At 44.4% G+C, this 19,601-nt stretch overlaps 1 protein-coding gene across 2 annotated transcripts in view; it reads right to left on the bottom strand.

The window, feature by feature from the left end:
* Window positions 1–19,601, bottom strand: part of ADAD1 (adenosine deaminase domain containing 1) — a 42,898-nt gene that overhangs the window by 15,509 nt on the left and 7,788 nt on the right. The window contains exons 5-8 of one of the 2 annotated variants that reach the window (XM_027853750.1): window positions 8,706–8,831; window positions 6,455–6,578; window positions 5,020–5,190; window positions 2,853–3,082 (exon numbers count right to left, since the gene is read on the bottom strand). In XM_027853750.1, the coding sequence (XP_027709551.1) occupies window positions 2,853–3,082; window positions 5,020–5,190; window positions 6,455–6,578; window positions 8,706–8,831 (651 nt within the window). The remainder of the gene's footprint in view (window positions 1–2,852; window positions 3,083–5,019; window positions 5,191–6,454; window positions 6,579–8,705; window positions 8,832–19,601) is intronic. The other variant, XM_027853749.1, reaches the window with a different exon arrangement.

Raw genomic sequence — 19,601 nt, 5'->3', positions numbered from 1 at the left:
ATTTTTTTTCACTTTTTTCCAGGCATATATGTCTCTGATGAAATACACGTAATTCCCCATTGGTGACATGTGGAAGTTTGCTCATGCTCACCACATATCTCTCTGGCTCCCTGGGCAATGCGCAGCCATGATGCCATGCCATACCATAACATTACTAGAAGAATATTGGTGTTACAGACATGGCTTCTGTTTCAGAGAAAAGTCTGTACTCGTTACAAGCACAACAATTCTAAAAGGCTGCACAATTTCCAAATGCCTAGGGACAAATGCATCAGAAATCCTGATGCTCTATGATCCTTTATCTGGATTTCACATGTAACACCTTCCCACCCCAAATCAGGTCAAGAAACAAATACAAAGCTTAAAAAAACATCAAAACAAAACAAAAAACCTTTTCCCAGAAGCATAGAATGGGAGCCCTCAAGTGTATAATGTGGGTACTACGTTAGCCAATGTTTCCGGCTGGATTATGAAAAGAGAGTGAGACATCTGAGAAGAGAAGACAATCTCATCGCGGTCTTCTCTGGCCAACCGACATCGGAGCCTCATGTTCAGTTCTGAGCAGCTTATTTTATGTGGAAGCCCCTGACAAACATGACCATGAGGAAAAAACACAAGAAATGAGAGGAGCTGGGGGTGTCAGGCCTGGCAAAGAAGATCTGGCCAAAGTAGAATGCGGTAACTTGTTTCCAATACCTAAAACACAGTTATGTGGGAACAGATTTGTTCTTTGTTATAACAGAAGGCAGCAATGGATCAGAGTTACCAGGAGCAAGATTCCTGCTCAATCTCAGGAATACAGTAGCATGTCAGTTCCTTGAGAACAGGAACTGTCTGTTTTTGTCTCTATATCCCCAGCACCTATGCACAGTATGATCACACTTCATACAATTTTTTTTTTTGATTGGGCAATGGGATTAAGTGACTTGCCCAAGGTCACACAGCTAGTAAGTGTTATGTGTCTGAGGCTGGATTTGAACTCAGGTCCTCCTGAATCCAGGGCCGGTGCTCTATCCACTGCACCACCTACCTGCCTCCATACAATTTTTAAAACTAAATTGGGAACTCTCACCAAGATGGTAGCACGTTCCTTTCAATTCTGCATCAGTAGGATTAATAGATATCTATACTATATTAGTGGCATCACCTCATGCCTTGGTTCAGACAACCTAGAATTTTTAACAAAGCAATTCTTTCCAGAGAAGAGAGAAAAGTGGGAATGTAAGCAAAGGAAAAGCAAGCACAGGCGTTCATCAAATGTTTCTCTGTTTCCTCTGTTCGTAGCTACCAAGAGTAGCAAGATATACCATACCAAAATAACCATATCCCGTCCCATCCTTACCAATTGCAAAGGACTGAGTCATTATTAAATGCTCATTAGCAGATCTAGAATTCATTAACATAAATGCAATACCTACGTATCGCTACGGAGAAAGACAGCTATCATCAAAGAGCAAATATCCCTCTCCACACACAAAAAAGTCATGTCCCTTCACTGGCTTTATCTCAAAATGTATTAGAAACCAAGGAGAAACAACAAGAATTTTAACAAATAAAACTTGAAGGAAGTCAAATAGCCAGTGACAAGAATATACTTTTGAAAAGCTATCATTATAAATAATTACTCTTTATTTAATAAAAAACAAAAAATGGCAAGAAAACCAAGTACCATCTTTATATATGGCGCAGGTCTATCACAGGGAAAAAAATTTCTTACAGAAGTTTTGTGTAAAATAAATAAAACTCAAAGACATCAAGAAGGGAGTCTAATGGTGGTGAAACTGCTTATATAAATGAAAAGAAATGGCCCCATCAAGATCAAACCCTGCAACAGAATGGCTGTGGCTCTCCCTCCAAGAAGAAAACAGAGAGGGGAGAGAAAAAGAGAAGAGAGGAGGAAGGGGAGAGAGAAAGGAAGGGATAGACAGGGACAGAGAATGCGCTTCCATATTCCCTGGGAAGTTAGTCTATGCTGGATTCTACAGAAGAATCCAATTACAAGACCTCAAACAATCCAAGGGAAGGAGGGCTTCATTTAAACCCTGACAACTCCATTTTACATTAAGAACATTCCTCGGGAATTCATGTCTTCAGCAATCTGCAGACATCTAGTGACTATTACACTCAAAAAGCACTTCCCAGGATGCAGCCTAGGTATCTTCTCTTTAAGGTCAAACACTTTTCTCTTGTTCTACCCTCCGCAGAGCTGGGAATCTGCAGCTCACCTCCTGCTACCTTTTCAGAGTGCTAAAGCTCTCCAGCTTCAAATTTAACCTGTTTCAAGGAAGCATTCATTCTTCTCCCTTCCAAAAGAAAGAGAGACTGAGAAAAGATAACGAAATATAGCCCTTCCTCTTGGCACAGAGGCGGAAAACAAGGGAGGCAGACTGTTTCCCACATTGCCAAAGCCAGGCCCTCAATCACTTGTCTGTGCTTAACTGGTTTTCCTCAGTTACAAAAGAAGGCAGAGGGAAGAATATTTAGAAAAGACTGTGTTGTAAAAAAACAAAAGGCATTTACATAACTTTCTTTTAAAGAAAGAAACAAAAACGTGAAACAGTTTGAACAAAAGCAGAGACTCAAAACATAATATATATGGCCAGCTACTGTAAATTATATATTATTAATTGGGTTAAGGTTTTCTGGCTTGGGCCTCATAACTCAGAGGCAGAGAGGGATCAGCGGCTACATTATTGTTTCTTACATGCTGCAAGCACCCAAGACTTACATCACTAAACTCCCTACATTGTTCTTCACACAGTAAATACCTCCTCAGGGTTTGTCGAACCTTACTTGGTCACGTTCTGGATTGCTTTTGGGCTCGTCAGACGGCCTTCAAGCCATGTGCTTACCCACAAGGATACTGTTGATGTAAATGGGCTGAATGAAGTGGCTGAGCAGGGCTCCCTGCACCCCGAGCACCTCCCATCTGGTCAGCTTGTCACTGGAGGACATGCTGCTCACTCGATTAACCACTTCTGCAGGGCAGTAAACTGTGAGGTAAATCTTGCCTTCCACCGCCACATGGAGACTCAGTTCCTCGTTAGCTTCAAATGCAGATAACGAGCGAGGATTGAGGCGTCTAAAAAGAGGACAGCAAGGGAGTTACTCTGAAAGCCTGTGGTCCAAAACAAGAGATCCATGTGTAACATTTTAAAAGGAAGAGAAAAAGGAAACGGTCAGGATTCAGAGCTGGCCCTTCTGGGGAACAGCCCAAGCTACACTTCCTCTACCCTGACTTCTTTTACCACCATGACCTCCCAAACACGGACAAGTGGCCTTGATTTCTAAGCCTGTCCTCACGGCCACCCCATGAGGGATGGAGGCAGTGGGGGAGTGCGACCGACATGGGGGAGGATCAAGGTGGGGAGGGAGGCTGCAGTGCAGAGGCTTTCCTCCTCACTCAAGTTAGTACCGAGGAATGAAGAGGAAACATGTCAGAAACTGCAGGTGCTCAATGTGGAAAGCAGAAGCGCTGGGTCTGAGCCTTGCCTCCATCACTGAGGCCTTGTCTCTGAGCCTCACTCTCATCCTAAGTAAAATGAGTGTAATACCTACCTCACAGGGCTGGTGAGCACCAAATGAAATGTCCTTCTTATCACCTAGTATTATTATTATTTGGACCAAGATAGCATGTTACAGTTGCCTGTCTGTCTTTGAAACCAGTGATAACAATGGATGAAAACCACAAAGCCTGGGAGGATGGAGCTCTTGGCCTCTCACAGCACCCAAAACAGAGAAGTCAGGTTCCATCCAGCCAGAGTGCTCCAAAAAGGGAATTTCCATGAACACCTCACTGAAAACCATCAAGCTAAAGGTATAATCACTGTCCTGACCAAACCACATTATCCTCTTGGGGGGGGGGGGGGGGGAACAAGAAACAGAAAACAAGAAAACGAAACAAGAAAAAGAAAAGGGAAAAAAGGGAAAAGAAAAATTGGAAACCAGTGCAGAGATGTAGTTCTACTTGCCATAACCACAGAAAAAGCTCAGAACTCTCTCTGCTCTGTCACATTCCCATGTAATGCACGAAACCCAATTTCTTCCACGTCAGGGCTCGCATCTAGAGAACCCGTCATCGCCTCCGCTTGTGACAACAGCTACTGGGCAGACAGCACTTTGACGGTTTACAAGGGACTTGAACCTCCCGCAAACCTAAAGAGGCAAGCCGTTCGCGATATAATCTTCTTTTGGCAGAAGGAGAAACAACTGGTTCTCCAGGGGATTACATGACTTGCCCAAGACAGGATTCAAACCCAGGCTCAACCTCCACCATCCTCATTATCCACAAGGCCACAAACACAGACTCAGATGTGCCTTTAGTAGTTAGCATGATTCTAAACCCAGAAAGTGCACTGGAGATGTATCTTTTATTAAAATTGGTATTTGTATACAGTCTGATTCCGCGACAAGTCATTCCTAATTTGCCTAATTCCCATGGATCACTTAATGGAAATAATATTTAAAGTAATGAATAATATTAGAAGAAACAAGGGTAGTCAGCCACATTCTTCTCGGGGTGCCTCTCTCGATAATACAACACACAGGATGCAACTGTGAACCTCTCCCCTTTCTCCTTAGACAGACTGAGCCACACCAGTTATCTCCTGAGCCTTTACTATCACAAAGGCTACAGGAACCTGCTGCCCTCCCTAGGCTTGGCTGTGACCACAACAGGAAGCGCAGTGCCCTCAGCTGCTCGGGCAGGGAGCAGTTTGCAACATACAAGGGGTCTTTGGTGCAACGAGAAGGGGAACAGGGCATTTCAGTTATTCTGGTAGTAGTAGAAACAGTAATAGCAAGAACAGTAGTGATCACAGAGGCAGGACTGAGGGACCAGTTTCTGCAGAGCAGGTAGGGAGAGAATTTAGGGCTGCTACAGCTCACAAGTCATCAACTCTGTCTGAGGAGAGACAGGGGTTACTTTAGGGGGTCCAAGCGGAGGACCTCTCAGTTACTAAAACAATTGTTTCTAAAATATGTGATCATTTTTTTTATAAACACCTGAAAAATACTTACAGTTGTGACTTAATTTGAGCAGATCCTTTTGGCAACTGGTTCAAATACAAATAAATGTTGATATTCTGCTTTAAAGTGAGGAGATTAGAGGCTGGTTCAGTACAAAATATTGACTTTTCCATCATAGCAGGGTTTTTGCTATAGAAGAGCAGAAGCTGTCTATAGAAGTACCTGAAATAAAGCAGGGAAATCTCATGAGAAAGAACCTCTCCAAGGACTCACTCAGCGTGTGCAGGAGTGAGCAAGTGAAGCTCAGCCTCTTGAGTATGGCATTCAAAGCCATCCACAATCTGGCACCATCTGACCTGACCGGTCACAGTCAATGCTGACAACAGATACATATCTGCCGCTCCCTCCCACCTTCAATAGCTCTAGGGTAAGATCCCATCCACACCTTCCAAGACCTGAAGGCTCCTTCCGTGAAGCCCACCCCAGGCAGACCTGGACTTTCCCTTCTCAGATCTTCCACAGCACTGTGTAACTATACCATTCTGTCTACATGCGCTATCCCATTCCCCTGCTAGACTCCTAAGGCCCCTGAGGCAGGTGCCATGGCTTACTCATCTCTGGAGCTGCAGCCCCAAATCCAGCACAGCACCCAGTCCAGTTGGCTCATGTGTCTCCCAACCTGCCCCCTCTCCACATGAAACTCCCCTCCCCCGCTTGCTCCACAACAGTTTTCTCCTCTGCCCACCGCAGCCTTCTTGTAAAAATGGCCTTTCTTCGGGCAGGCTCCTTTTCCCCTGTCCCTCTCTGCCTGGGAGAGCAGGGGTTCTGCCTCTCTCCCCTGCTGCCAGAGGCCACAAGGGTCTTTCTCCTGAAGCACAGGCAGATGCCCATGAGGGCACAGACAGGCAGAGTGCCCTGGATGCTCAACATGTCAGGCTCAGACACCATCATCACGAGGAAGCAGATCTACAGCTGCAATATGACCCCTCCAAAAATTCCTTTTACTGGGAAAATCTTCTGAAAGGCACTAACAGCTACATGAGAAGGCAAACTAATACATGCTTAGAAAGGAAAATAACTCGGTAGAATAAAATGATTTTAATGAATGTGTCACATCTGGTCTTCAACCCAAAAGGGACAAGTGTAAAATGAAGTGTCAAGCTATTTAAAAAAGAAAAATAGCTCAAAAATAGGTAATGACTCAAAGAGCATCAAAACAAAAAACAAGCAAAACGACCTCCTCCTTGCCCGATGAGTTGTTCTGAGTGACTGTAATACCCCCTCCACCATGGCAGTCTCAAGGTCACCCCACAAGTAACAGGAAAGGCCCACTGAGGCAAGAAAGACAATCAGTCTAACTCCTGCTGCCACCTCCCAGCCCCCACAGGAGCCCCACAGGCTACACTACAGACCATGAGCATCCACCCACGGCAGGCTGGCCCCACACACAGCCCGGACCCCAAAGCTTATCCCCTCGTGGCCTCACCTGAGCAGAGAGCGCCTGGCAGTAACCACAGCGTGGGTGTCGTGAAGCACACGCCCATCCGGTTTGATGCACTGGCTGTAATTGTAGTCACCAGTGCCCACAGCTACAACTTCATGCTGTCCAGCTGAAAAGGGACATGTTAACAACAGAAGCTCATTTTTTCCCCTTCCCTCTTCCCTTACATTTAGATCAAATACTTTAAGGATCCATGATTTTGAATGCTCATACACATTTAAAATGTGTCAAATAAAGGGGCCAAAAAAGATGCAAGAGTAGCAAGCTGTGAGAACCCGGCTTTCACGGCACCATCAATCTAACTAAAAGGCAGCACTGGGGTGAGAACAGATGATAAGCATCATTGTTACTGCTAATAATAATCATAGCAAAAAGCCCACATTCTGGAGGACTTTAAGGTTTGCAAAGAGTTTTATTTATATACATTACTGCATTTGAGCCTCACAACTACTCCAGGAGGTATTAGTACTGCCATTTAACAGATGAGGGAAATGATGGCAGTGGTGACTTGCCCAAGGTCACCCACCATAAGTGTCTGAGGCAAGAGTAGAAAGCAGGTCTTCCTGTTGCCAAATCCAGCATTCTGCTAAGAGAGGTAAACTTATCATCTCCTCCATCTGGAGAAGCCTTTTTCCTTGGCCCTAGGAGGCCATCCTTACTTCCACACTAACTAACTCCTCAAACAGTATTTACACTCACTGCTACCATTTCCTCTCCACCTTCATCTTCTTGATCATTCACCATTTACCACACTTCTCCCTATTGGTACCAGACTGTAATCCACCAAAAACCAGCTTCCTCAACATTCTCTGGCTCCTAGTGCTAACACATCACACACATGCCCTCCTCTGCAGAGACTGTGGGATTTCCAGCATGGTGGCTCTTTGACAGCACAAAAGCTGGGGCCCCAAAGCCCAAAATGACAGAAGCTCATGTTCTACTAGAGCGCTGCCACCACCTGGTTCCTCTCACCCTAACTTGACTTTTTACCACTTCCAACAGCACAATCAGCTCTGTGAGGCCTCACTGTCCTTACAACAGGGATACTACTTGATACTACTTTCCCTTTTCAAACAATGTCTTTTCCTCCCCTGACTATGCAAACCTTACCTGTCTTTTTCTTCGTTTTTTTTTTTTTAAGACCGAGTCTCCCCTACCTTGCCCAGGCTGGATCCCACTACTAATTGGCACAGGAGCTTCTGATCTGGGCTGACACACTCCTCTCAGGCAACGTAGGGGCTGGGCTCCTGATACTAATACCCAGATTTCATGCAAATGCCTCCTCAGCTTATTAACACACTGCAGCTAAGGACCCCCCAACTCAAGAAACCCTCCAGCCTCAGCCTCTCCAGCAGCTGGGATCACAGGTGTTTAACACTGTATTTGGCCTCAGGAGTCTCTCAAGGCCAAACTGGACTTAGCTTCTCTGTTAAGCCTTCCCTAAGTACTCCAGACCATAGGGCATCCTTCTCTGAATTTCTAACACTATTCAAATGGGTACCACATAATTTAGCAATCAACTGCCTGCTAGTGTTTCACATGGTATCTTGTCTCCATAAAGCTCTCTAAGAACAGGGAGCAAGTCTGACACGTCCGTCTCTGTAAATATTCCCACATACCTATTCTGTACTCCAATACTTCATTATTTCTGGGGCTCATCTATTTCTAGGAGGCTTAATGAAGCCAAATGAACAAAACTGGCCTTAGAGGAGTCACGAAAAGGGTCACAAGCTGTCCCAACAAAGCTGGAGACCATTCAAGTCAATGCAAACATTCCCACTTTTCAAAAACAGGAATTTTTTCTCTTTCAGTTTAAAATGAGAGAAACAGAATTATTCTAAGATGGTTTTGCATTTTTCCATGAGACCAGCTGATTAGCTCTATAGCTACTCAATACCTATGGGGTCTTATAGCCCTTTGAACACTAAAGACTTGCCAAGTGATTTCATCGCCTATTTTTGGTTCCATCAGACTGTGGCTCTCCCCACCCCTTACTGCCCCTTTCTTCCCCACTGTTGCTGACTTGACAGTGGTAGTGATGGCAGCAATGCTGGGGGGGGGGGGGGTACTGCAAATCCTACTGTCACCACATGGACTTAATCTGCAGGCAGAGAGTTAAAGGGTGCTAAGTACCTTTGTGAGGCAGAGGCCAACACATCTGTGACTTAATTAGGCAGAACAAGACGTGATGCTTTCCATCTTATCCTTTAAATCCCCATCCTCCAATCCGACTTACCTCTTTCAATTACAAAAGCAGCCAATGAGCTGCTACAATTCCAATATTCCGAATGCTTGGCAGTTAGACGATTAAAGGTATCCTTAACTGCCTCTGAGATCTTTGCATGCTGGATGTGCCTCCCTTCTAGGAAGAAAACATCAAAAGCAATATAAACTGGAATCTCAAACTGGCCCCAGTTTGGGGATCTTCAGCGTCAATTTTATTTACACTTTATCATGAACACGGCACAAACTCTGATCTGGGCTCTAGAATGACAGCAGCAATCACACACTTCACTTACAAGCTTTAACTAAGGCTCCAGTTGTAGCTAATGATACCAGGCAAACCCCACGTCAACAATGTTTGAAAAAGACATTAAAAGTTGCAACCTTTCATCCTTAAGTTAGTATCACTAAAGGAGGACTAAAAGAGGAAAACATCTGAGGCTGGCATTTCATACCTGCCTTAGGAAGAGCTTCAAATGGAACCAACACACAACTTTCTCACTATGGAGCCATGCCGACATCGGAATGCTAACTCACACAAATGGTAAGAGAATTAACCTGACAATACAGATCTGGAAGGCATCACATAAGGACTTCAAGTTCACAGCTCCCTAAAAGGGCTGGCTCCCTGCTCCCATGTCTACAGGTATGCAGAAAGAGCTTAGTGTTTTCCTTCACCCACTCCTCAGTAATATCCAATGGTGTCACACAGGCTCAGAAGGGGTCCCTGCACACCCAGGGTTATGTCCTGCTCAGTCCTGACGTCCGAGGCTTCCTTTCGGAGAGATGCCCTAGAGACAAGCACCAAACGTAGGAAACCCCACTTCATGGCACTCCCCCATAAAACCCCACTTTGCAGGGAAGTGTCCCAAGCAAAAGTGTCGGGTGGGGAACCCCACTTATATTATTCTCCTGGTTGGGTAGCAATTTGAAGGAAAAATAATTCCTGATAAACTGGAACAATCAGGAATCAAATCCAATACTAAGCTGGTAAAATAAACAAGGCTGTCTAGAAAATGCACCGGACCAAGTCCTGATCAGAAACTTCAAGGACAAAAAATTACAATGAGTTCTCTTTCCAGTCCAGGTCAGCACAGGGAGACAGACAGGCATATGGATCCTAAGGAATGGGACGTGCCAGAAATGCATCACGCAAAGCCTTCCAGCGCAACATCAAAGCTGCGTGCCAGGTCAAGAAGCAGTCTCAGAACCACACCAAGGGAAGAACCAGTGCCAACTAACATTACCTACCTCCAAGTCACACATCCAGGGCAGACTTGATGCGCCTAAATTATTGAAAAGAAACAAGATAAGTTCAAGGGGACTGACTTGGTCAAGCACTGTATATTACGAAAACATACCCAGGCGATGAAATCCAAGGACCTGAACACCTGAATCATAATAGATGGCATGTGCGTGAAGGTCCCTGGAGGAAAAACAGAAGTGATTTTGTGAAGAGTGTACTGGAGTTTACCTAGACAGAAAGAAGAAAGAGCTGACCACTTTGGAAGAAAGAACACAAGCCTGGCAAAGGCACAGGATATAGCAGTAAAGGGAGACTTCACGTATCCAGGCGTCTACTGGAGCTTTTTCTCTTAGCCAAAAACAGAGCAGCTAATAGCTTGACATGCCTTAGTAATCATTTCATCCCTCAAAAGACAAAGGCACTAACGAGGGGAAGCTTGATCGCAGACAGGATTTCCACAGGCGTGGAGTAAATGCACAGCTAGGTGGCACAATGGGTAGTGCTCTGGGCCTAGAGTCAGGAAGGCCTAAGTTCAAATCTGGCGTCAAACACTAATTGTGTGACCTTGGGCAAGTCACTTCACTGCTGTTTGCCTCAGTTTCCTCATCTGTAAAATTAGAATAATAACTGCACCTACTCCCCAGGGTTCTTGTGAAAATCAAATGGCACCATTGTGAAGCACTTAGCCCAGTGCCTGGCACACAGTAAGTGCCATGTAAATGTTAGTTATTAGCTACATTAAGCTATAACTGGTTGCCAGGGCGGAATGATGGGAACTCTGGGAAGAAGTCTGTGATGGACAAGGAGAAGAAACATGAGTATCATCTGACTAGACTCTGGGAAAATATATTTCAAAGGGAGCAGAGCAAAGATAGGTGGAATCCCATGGAACTAAACTGCTTCAAGGAAGTCAGTCTGAAAGGCATGGGAGATGCTCAATTAGAAAATTCTAAGGACAAAAAAATGGGAGACCATTTTAAGGAGGAGAAAAATGTAATGTGGCTAAAGAGCGAGATGCAGATACACAGGGAAACTCACCAAACAATTTAGATGTTTAAAAGAAACATACCGAAGATGGCAGTCAGGCCAAGTGATGGAGAACAAGTGTGAACACAATACACAGTCCTGTAAAAGGAGTGTCAGGCACGCTGACATTCAGAACGCGCCAAGGCTGGGGAGCAGAGAGGACAATAACAACAACGATGGTGATGGAAATGTCCTCAGCTACAAGGCTTTCATGGCAAAGACTGAGAAGAGGGGCCTGCAGACAAGGAGAAGCTGAGGTGCTCAGTTCGTATTCTGCCCCTGTTGTCTCTGCTCTGGGAAGGAGAGAGAACAGCTAACAAGGCATTCCTACCGTGCAGAAGCGGTGACAGGGCCCCTTACGGCCCGAGGGTTCCAGTTCTCTGGCCCACATGGGCCACATCCTCAGGGTCCGAGAGAACAGGCAGCCTTTGCAGGGGTAAGAAGAAGATCGTGGGAAATGGGAGAGGAGATGCGAAGCTGGAGAAGGGTGGGGGCCCCATTTTCCAAAAGGAGAACAAACTGCAAACAACAGGTCTGTGATCTTGTCTAGAATGGGAGTGACCAAAAAGACAGCGACCAACACCTAGAGAAGAAAGAGTTGATTGTAAAGAGCCCACATGACTTCATTAAGTACGTGAAATGCCCGAGTAACCTCCCTTTCATTCTAACAGGATTACTTAACTAGTAAATGAGAGGGATGTAGTGTGCTTAGAATTTCAGCAAAGCTTTTGATAAAATAACTCATGATATTCTTGTGGAAAAAAAACAGAAATGAGCAATAGATGATAGACCCAGGACTGGTTGGATGGACACTCAAAAAACATTTGCTAATGGTTCATGATCAGTGTGGCAGGAGTGCGATGGCTCAGGGACAAGCGCTTGGCCTTGTGCTATTTCACATTTTAGCAATGACTTGGATAAGGGCCTGGATATGCTCATCAATTCTGTGGATGACACAAAGCTCAAACAGTCAGTTGACCCATGGAACCATTGTGTCAGGATCCAGAAAGGATTGTCACAAGCTGGAGCACAGACAGCAAGCAAAGTGGCTCACTCAGAGACACAGAGCCATTACAGAGCATTAGGACAGCGAATTCGAATCCAAGTCTTTCAGGCTCCAAAGAGCTTGCTTGCTCACTCGCATACACTCTTCTTGCCACACCCACCCACAACTAAGAAAAACTGGAAGGAGAAATACCATTTTAAAAACAACAAAATGTAATAAATATTTACAACAAAACAACAAAATGTAGTAAACATAAATAAATAAATATTTAGGAGCAAGCTTACCAAGACAGATGAAACACTCATATACATGCAACTAGAAAAGAAGTTTTGTGAAAATAAAGAACTAGATGTGCATAAGTGGGTCACATAAATGTACGTTCAGATAACAACACAAGCCAAATTATCTACACATTTCATGCTATATCATATCACAAATATTATAGGCAAATGGATATTAGAAACCACCTCATATATCTAATAACTTTCAATGTGAATGGATTAAAAATCCAACAAGAGTTGGATAAGGAAAAAAAAACCTCACAATTTGTTGCTTATAAGAAGCATACTTTAAAAACAAACATATACACCAAATAAAAATGAGGGGCTGGGAAGAATTTACTATGCATCAAGTCAATCCAGTATAACCATCAGAACACAGAAAGCAACAGAGGTGGAGCAAAGCAGGTGGAACGCCGGCACTGGGGAGGGAGGCCACCGATCTGGCTGCAAACCCCAAGACAGTGAAAAGATCTGTGAAACAGGGCTGAAGACACGGGATCATGCCAGACCATCAGGTCCAGGCTCCCAGGACAAGCTCGGCACTTCACTCAGCAGGGAACCGAAGGAACCAAGCCGATTCCGTGCCGTCAACAGCATCCGCTCTCTGACTTCAAGTTCTCTATTCACATGAGTTCAGGAAACAGCACAAAATGTTCTGGCACAACTTGCATTTGGTGCCCTTCGATTTTGTCGTGCTTTGGCCCATCACAAAGGAGGAGCCCTTGCTGCTCAAGATCATGTCACTTAATTAGCTGCCCAGCATTGAAAGCTTTAACTTTCAGCGTCCTTCGGACTGCTGAAGGGCCTTGGATCTGATTTGTTCTGCAGCTGCACACCTTGCTAATCAATCCTTTCACTTAGATTGTTGCTGTCATTCAGCCGTGTCTAACTCTTCATGACCCCATGAACCGTAACTGCCCACGGGGTTTTCTTGGCAAAGATAACGGAGTGGTTTGCCATTTCTTTCTCCAGTGGATCCTTTTGTCGGGAAAACGGGCTAAGTGACTTGTCCAGGGTCACACAGCTAGGAAGTGTCTGAGACTGGATTTGAACTCACACCTTCCTGATTCCAGGCCAAGTGTTCTATCCACTAAGTCAGCAGCTGCCTCCTGAATCAGATTTCTTCAGTTTCAATTTCACTCATTACAGTTAGCAAGCCAGCAAGGAGACTGAGAGAGCGACCCCAAACCCCAAGACAGCCTCTCAGAAGAACTTCTTAGAGCACTCTAGTCAATTTTCCACTGAGGGGATTCTCCATGACAGACTGCCCCAGAGGTGGGACTGCCCCTCAGTCTTGATCTCAATTCTTCCAAGCTAAGGTAAACCCCTACACTGTTGGGGAAGTCCCCTTAAGGGAATAATGGGATCTTGTAGTAGCACACTGAAAGGAACCCCCTGGAGAAATTTTTCATATTTTGGGACCACAGGAAACTCCCAGTTCAACCGGGAATGACAAAAAAGTGTGTTACTAAGTGTGAAATTTGGTCTAAAACTGCAAGGGATTCAGCTAATTATTCTGGCTCTGACTCAGCACTTTTTATTATTATATATTAAGGAAATAGAGACTGGCCATCGAACACCCTCTCTCTCCCCCCAATACCCCTCGCCCCCCTTTTGCTGGGATGCCCTGTTAAAGGGTCACGCTTTGTTTCTTAAAAGGCCTACTCTGACTTGTCCTGCTCTCCATCTTAAACTTCTCCGCCCACCCCTTCTTAGTCTCCTTCTACCATAGGAGGAGATTTAATTTCTTTTGAACAAGACAGACTGATTGTGGGTATCTTTCTTCTCCAAGAAAGATTTAGGCCAGATATAACCCTGCTGAGAAACATTGTACACTATCAACCTTTTGGTCCCTCTGATCTCTTCACATGGAGAAGAGATACTCCTAAATCTGATGAACACCTGTGGCTGTTATAACCCAACTTCAGGCCTATTTAAAGGTCACATATAACCCTAGCTGGGGACACATGGTTGACAATGGAAAACCTGCTCTCCCCTGGAGAAGGAACTACCCTCACAGAGGCAGCAAATAGACGTGCCCCAGCTTATAACTCTCCGGCCAGCCCAGGGGGTCTTCCCAACTGGCTTTTATAACACACACAAAGGAACCCTAACAACCCAGCTGACTATACCAGACTATCACAAACTAGGGAATCCTTAATTAGGGGAATAGAGGCATATGCTCTCTGCCTTGAAAACTGAGGCAAAATCAAAGAAACTTTTCAAAAGGAAAATGAAACCCCTAACCACTTTTATGACAAGTGATATAAAAGTGCTAAGCGGTACGAAGGGTTAGACCCAATCTATGAGATGCTAGTACACGAGCAGGTGGGGAACCTGCAGCCCCAAGGCCACATGCAGCCTTCCAAGTCCTCAGATGCAGCCTTTTGACTGAGTCCAAGTTTTAAAGAACAAATCCTTTTAACAAGGGGTTTTGTTCTGTGAAGTTTGGATTCAGTCAAAGGGCAGCACCTGAGGACCTAGAGGGCCACATGTGGCCTGGAGGCCAGGTTCCCCACCCATTAGGATCACTAATTCTGCCTTTGTTAATCAATCCCAGCCAGAGAAAAAGCAGTATTCTGATAAGAGCTGCCCTACAGAGATGAAAAAGGCACAGGCAAGCTTGAAAGCATTGCCCAATGAAATATAAAAGAAGAAACAAATAAAAGGCAAAACCTAAACCAAAAATGCAGACTACTGTCACTTTTGCTAAGGGAGCATCAGGAAATCATGAGTGTTTTTATTGTTACTAGCTCACTCATTGGGATGAGGCACTTCCTGGTCTTAAAGCTACAGTTAACTTTGTTGCTAAAATCCTTCTTAAAGAGATCGTGCTTTCAGCTTTTCTCCCAAGTGCAGTGCCAGCATCTGCTGCTTTCTACCCTGAAACAAGATGGTGAAGCTCGGAGTCGAGGGGTTTGGCTGCACTGGGCACCTGGTGACCAGGGATGCATTCACCTCAGGTGGAGTAGGCTTCGGGGACATCAATGACCCCTTCGTTGACCTTAACGACATGGTTTATATGTTTCAGTATGATTCTACCCATGGCAAGTTCAAGGGCCCTGAGAATGGAAAGCTGGTGATCAGTGGAAATGCCATTAACACATTCCAGAAGCAGGATCCCTCCAATAATAAACAGGGAGATGCTGGAGCAGAATATGTTGTAGAGTTCACTGGAGTCCTTACCACCACGGAAAAGGCTGGGGCTCACTTGGTGGAGCCAAGAGGGTCATTCTCTCTGCCCCTTCTGCTGATGCCCCAATGTTCATGATGGGAAGGAACATAAGAAATACGATAATTCCCTTAAGACTGGCAGTAATGCCTCCTGCACTACCAACAGCTTGGCCCCCCGGCCAAGGTTATTCATGACTACCTTGGCATTGTGGAAGGATGCATGACTACATACAGTCCATGCCATTCCTGCTACCCAGAAGACAGCAGATGGTTCCTCTGGTAAACAGCGGCATGATGGGTTAGTGCTGCCCAAAACATCATCCCTGCTTCCTCTGATGCTGCTAAGGCTGTAGGCCAGGTCGCCCCTGAGCTGAATGGGAAGCTCACAGGCATGGCCTTCCGTGTTTCTACTCCCAATGTATCTGCTGTGGATCTGACCTGCCCCCTGGAGAAACCTGCCAAATGTGATGATATCAAGAAAGCGGTAAAGCAAGTATCAGAGGGACCCTAGAAGGGCATCTTGGGCTATACAGAGGGCCACGTTGTATCCTGGGACTTTAACAGCAACATCCACTCTTCTGCCTTTCATGCTGGTATTATCCTCAACGACCATTCTGTCAAGCTCATTTCCTGTATCACAATGAGTATGGTTATAGCAACCGTATAGCAGACCTCATAGTCTACCTGCCTCCACGGAGTAGAGTGGAAAGCCAGGGACCATCATCCCCAGCCAAAAAAAGGAGATCCACCAATGGGATGCCTACATTCCTAACCCACACCCCTATACTGAGGAGTCTGTGTCCCATTCAAATCCTTGTCCCAAAGCACCCCTGTAGCAGGGGGGAGAAGCCTAGAGTCCTGTATTGTGTACCATCAATAAAGTTACCACATTCAGTGGGGATAAAAAAAAAAAAAAAAAAAAAGGGAGAGAGATCAAGCCCAGGTATGGTCCACCAGTGCATACAGATTCAGAAAAGGAGGTCTCATTTCACTGGCTCAATACTCTCTCAAATTTATTTTTATTTTGGGATAACTCCTAAATTCATACTCCATATCACCCCAAGTTCAGGTCAGGTTAAGCATACGAACAAAGAACTTAAAATCCTCACTGGTAAATTATGCTCTGAAACCCGCTTAAAGTGGCCTGAATTACTTCCTTTTGTTTAATTGTATCTACAAAGCAGACCAAAGTGGGAATTACACCTCTCTCCTTTTGAAACGCTCTTTGGTCACCCTCCTATAAAAGCAAAACCCTTCTCCACAGTATACACTTCATCACTGGGAGAAGATACGTCTGTTGCTTCTTCTAGGTAGAAATTACAAAACAGAATGAAGGAACTTTATAAAGCAGGAACTGCAGTACAGACCAGACCATCTGACTTCCCACTATGTGACTTCCACCCTGGAGATAACATTCACATCAAGAATTTCCAGCAGAACTCAACCTGCCAGGAAAGGCCCATTCCAAGTACTGCTGAGCAGCCCAACTGCAATCAAGATCTCTGCACATGAGAACTCTAGATCAAAAAACTCTAACAGTAATTGCGGGAATGAAAAATCGCCAAATATGGGAAAATGGATACTTTTTACTCTACCATTTGCTTTGTGCCTCACAATATTTCTAAACTGCTTTATTCTTTTATTAATTAATGCATTCCTAGTTTTCAACAATCACTTCCATAAGCTTTTGAGTTTTAAATTTTCTCCCCCTCCCTCCCCAAGGCAGCGCGCAATCTGATATAGGCTCTACATATACACTCCTATTAAACATATTTTCACATTAGTCATGTCACGATATGTTTTCAACCTCTCACATGTCCTTGCCGCTGTTTAATTCCACTTAATTCCGCGCCTTGAAGGAAGACTGGAAAAACCCTGGTACTATTAGTAAAACTCATGGTGACATGGGACATGCTTTCCCTATTACTCCAAATGAGTCTCTGTAGGCAGACAAGACAACTCCAAAGTATCTAACTGAACCCTCTGGACCTTTTATATTGGCTTTATGTCATTTTTTTTCCTAGGCAATGGGGTTAAGTGACTTGCCCCGAGTCACACAGTAAGTGTCACGTGTGTGAGGCTGGATTTGAATTCAGGTCCTCCTGACTCCAGGGCTGGTGCTATATCCACGTGAAGGCTGTAATCCAGGCCTTCGTGTCATTTATATGATCCTAAGAGAATTACAGATGACACAAAATCGAGGCCAATCACTCTTTCCCACCTTTACCATGACTGTTTAACTACAAAACCTAAATTAGCAAAACTATAGTTCTCCACAAAACTAGGACAATCTCATTACCAGTAGATAGTTCTCTTGCAAATTTTACTTTCTGTATTGTCAGAAACAGAAGCCCCAGCAATCCACTGAACTTTGGGACTATCCGTGAGTGCACACAATATCCTTTGCCAAATACTGAAAAAAGGGAAACATTTATCTGTGCTAGAACTACCATTTACAACAAAATAGAGAAAGTGGACTAGCAAACCTAAATATACCAATTTTGAAAATCTTACTTATAATGGTTCCAGTTTTACTGGCTATGACAAAAAACTTCAAAATGAAGATTTCCTCCCTCTTCAGATTTCACATGGGGATTAGTACCCTTTGATTTTTTCAATGTATTGATTGGTTTTGCTGAATTTTTTTTCTCTTACTTTTTCCTTTCAAAATTATTTGTCATCAGGGATGGGACTCTGGAAGGGGGTAGAAATTCAGGCAATATAAAAATATCAATAAAATTCATTTTTTAAAGAAAGGTGTTATTAGACCTTCCTCCTTAGTGGATTATGGTGCAGAACACTGTCAGGCACAGCTGATGAAGTACCACTGAGCTGAGGGGTTTTTTCTTTTCTTTGTCTTTCTTTCTTTTTTTTTTTTGGTCTTTATTTTTGAGACTGTAACCTATGTGAAAAATCTGAGAGGTCAGGACATGTCTTAAGGACCTAAGGGATCCTCTCTTCTTAGATCTGCCTCTCTGGCCTGTGAGCCTGAACACCAATGCCTCTGCTTTTCTTTCTGGCATTCCTAATGAAGTTGTATCCTATCTGCGATAACTGTTCCCTCCCATATCTTTATCTGTCTCTGATTCTAATCTGGCTCCCAACTGGGCCTTTCCCCTCCCTACTCAGTATATTCATGACTGTACACTAAACCAGCTATTATTATCAAAATAATTATCAACATGGCAGCAGCGTAGCATTACGTACTTTCTGTCTAATAGGAGCTGAAGAATGAACTGGTTGGCTTCAGTGTTCCTTCCAGGTTATCGATTTCTATTGCTATGACATGACACACAGGGCCAAGTACTAGCTGGTCTTGCCACGGTCCCAGTGTGCATTTTCCCCCAGTCTAACAAATACTGAAGGAGGTCCTTAGTCCATGAAACAGAAAAGGGCCAACTCCTTTGAATCCAGTTTCTTGGGCCAAGAAGAAATGGTAAGGTAACGCCTTACTGCTTTCTGCCCAACAGTCATGTGACAGTGTTCCCGAGTCACTGACAAATCACTGCCACTGGGATGCAGGTGGAAAGATGTCAGACAGGTACGGCTCAAGAAGTTCTAGAACAAAGGTTCTCAATCTGAGGTCTAGGACTTGGTTTGGGTTTTCTATTTTGATAGCTATTTCAATATAGTTGGTTTCCACTATAATCCTATGAATTTTACTTTATGCATTTAAAAACATGATTCTGAGGAGTTTCTAAGCGTCACTAGACAGCCCAAGGCACACAAAAATGGTTAAGAAGCACTGCTCTGACAGTAGACTAGAAGTGGATGAGCCGGCTGCTTGCAAACCCCTGTTTGCTCTTTGGCCTCCAGCATCAGTTTGGTCTAAACCCCAGTAACTTTCAGAGAAGTCAAAGAAGTCCACGTGAAGCCAAAGTCCCTCTCCCCTCGGGCTGAGGAAGCTAACCCATCAGTAGCATTAATTCAACTTCTCATACATAACTCCTACAGAGTGAATCAACCTTCAGTGTCCGACCCCCAAAAACTCAATGTCAGCAGAAGCTTCTCTATCAGTCTGGAAAAGCTTCAAGACTGGTTCACTAATAGACCACCACAGCTGCCATTCGAGGACCAGCCTAAGGGCACCACGGTCCATCACCACAGTGGCTATAAGGAAAAGAAATTTTTGGTCACATCAAATCTTAAAAGCTCATCTACCAAATCAGAGCAACC

This window comes from Vombatus ursinus, unplaced genomic scaffold, assembly GCF_900497805.2.
Source record: "Vombatus ursinus unplaced genomic scaffold, bare-nosed wombat genome assembly UNPS02010193.1, whole genome shotgun sequence".
Lineage (NCBI taxonomy): Eukaryota > Metazoa > Chordata > Mammalia > Diprotodontia > Vombatidae > Vombatus > Vombatus ursinus.
The sequence above is the reverse complement of the archived record's forward strand: the minus strand, read 5'-3'. Positions and strand labels throughout refer to the sequence as shown.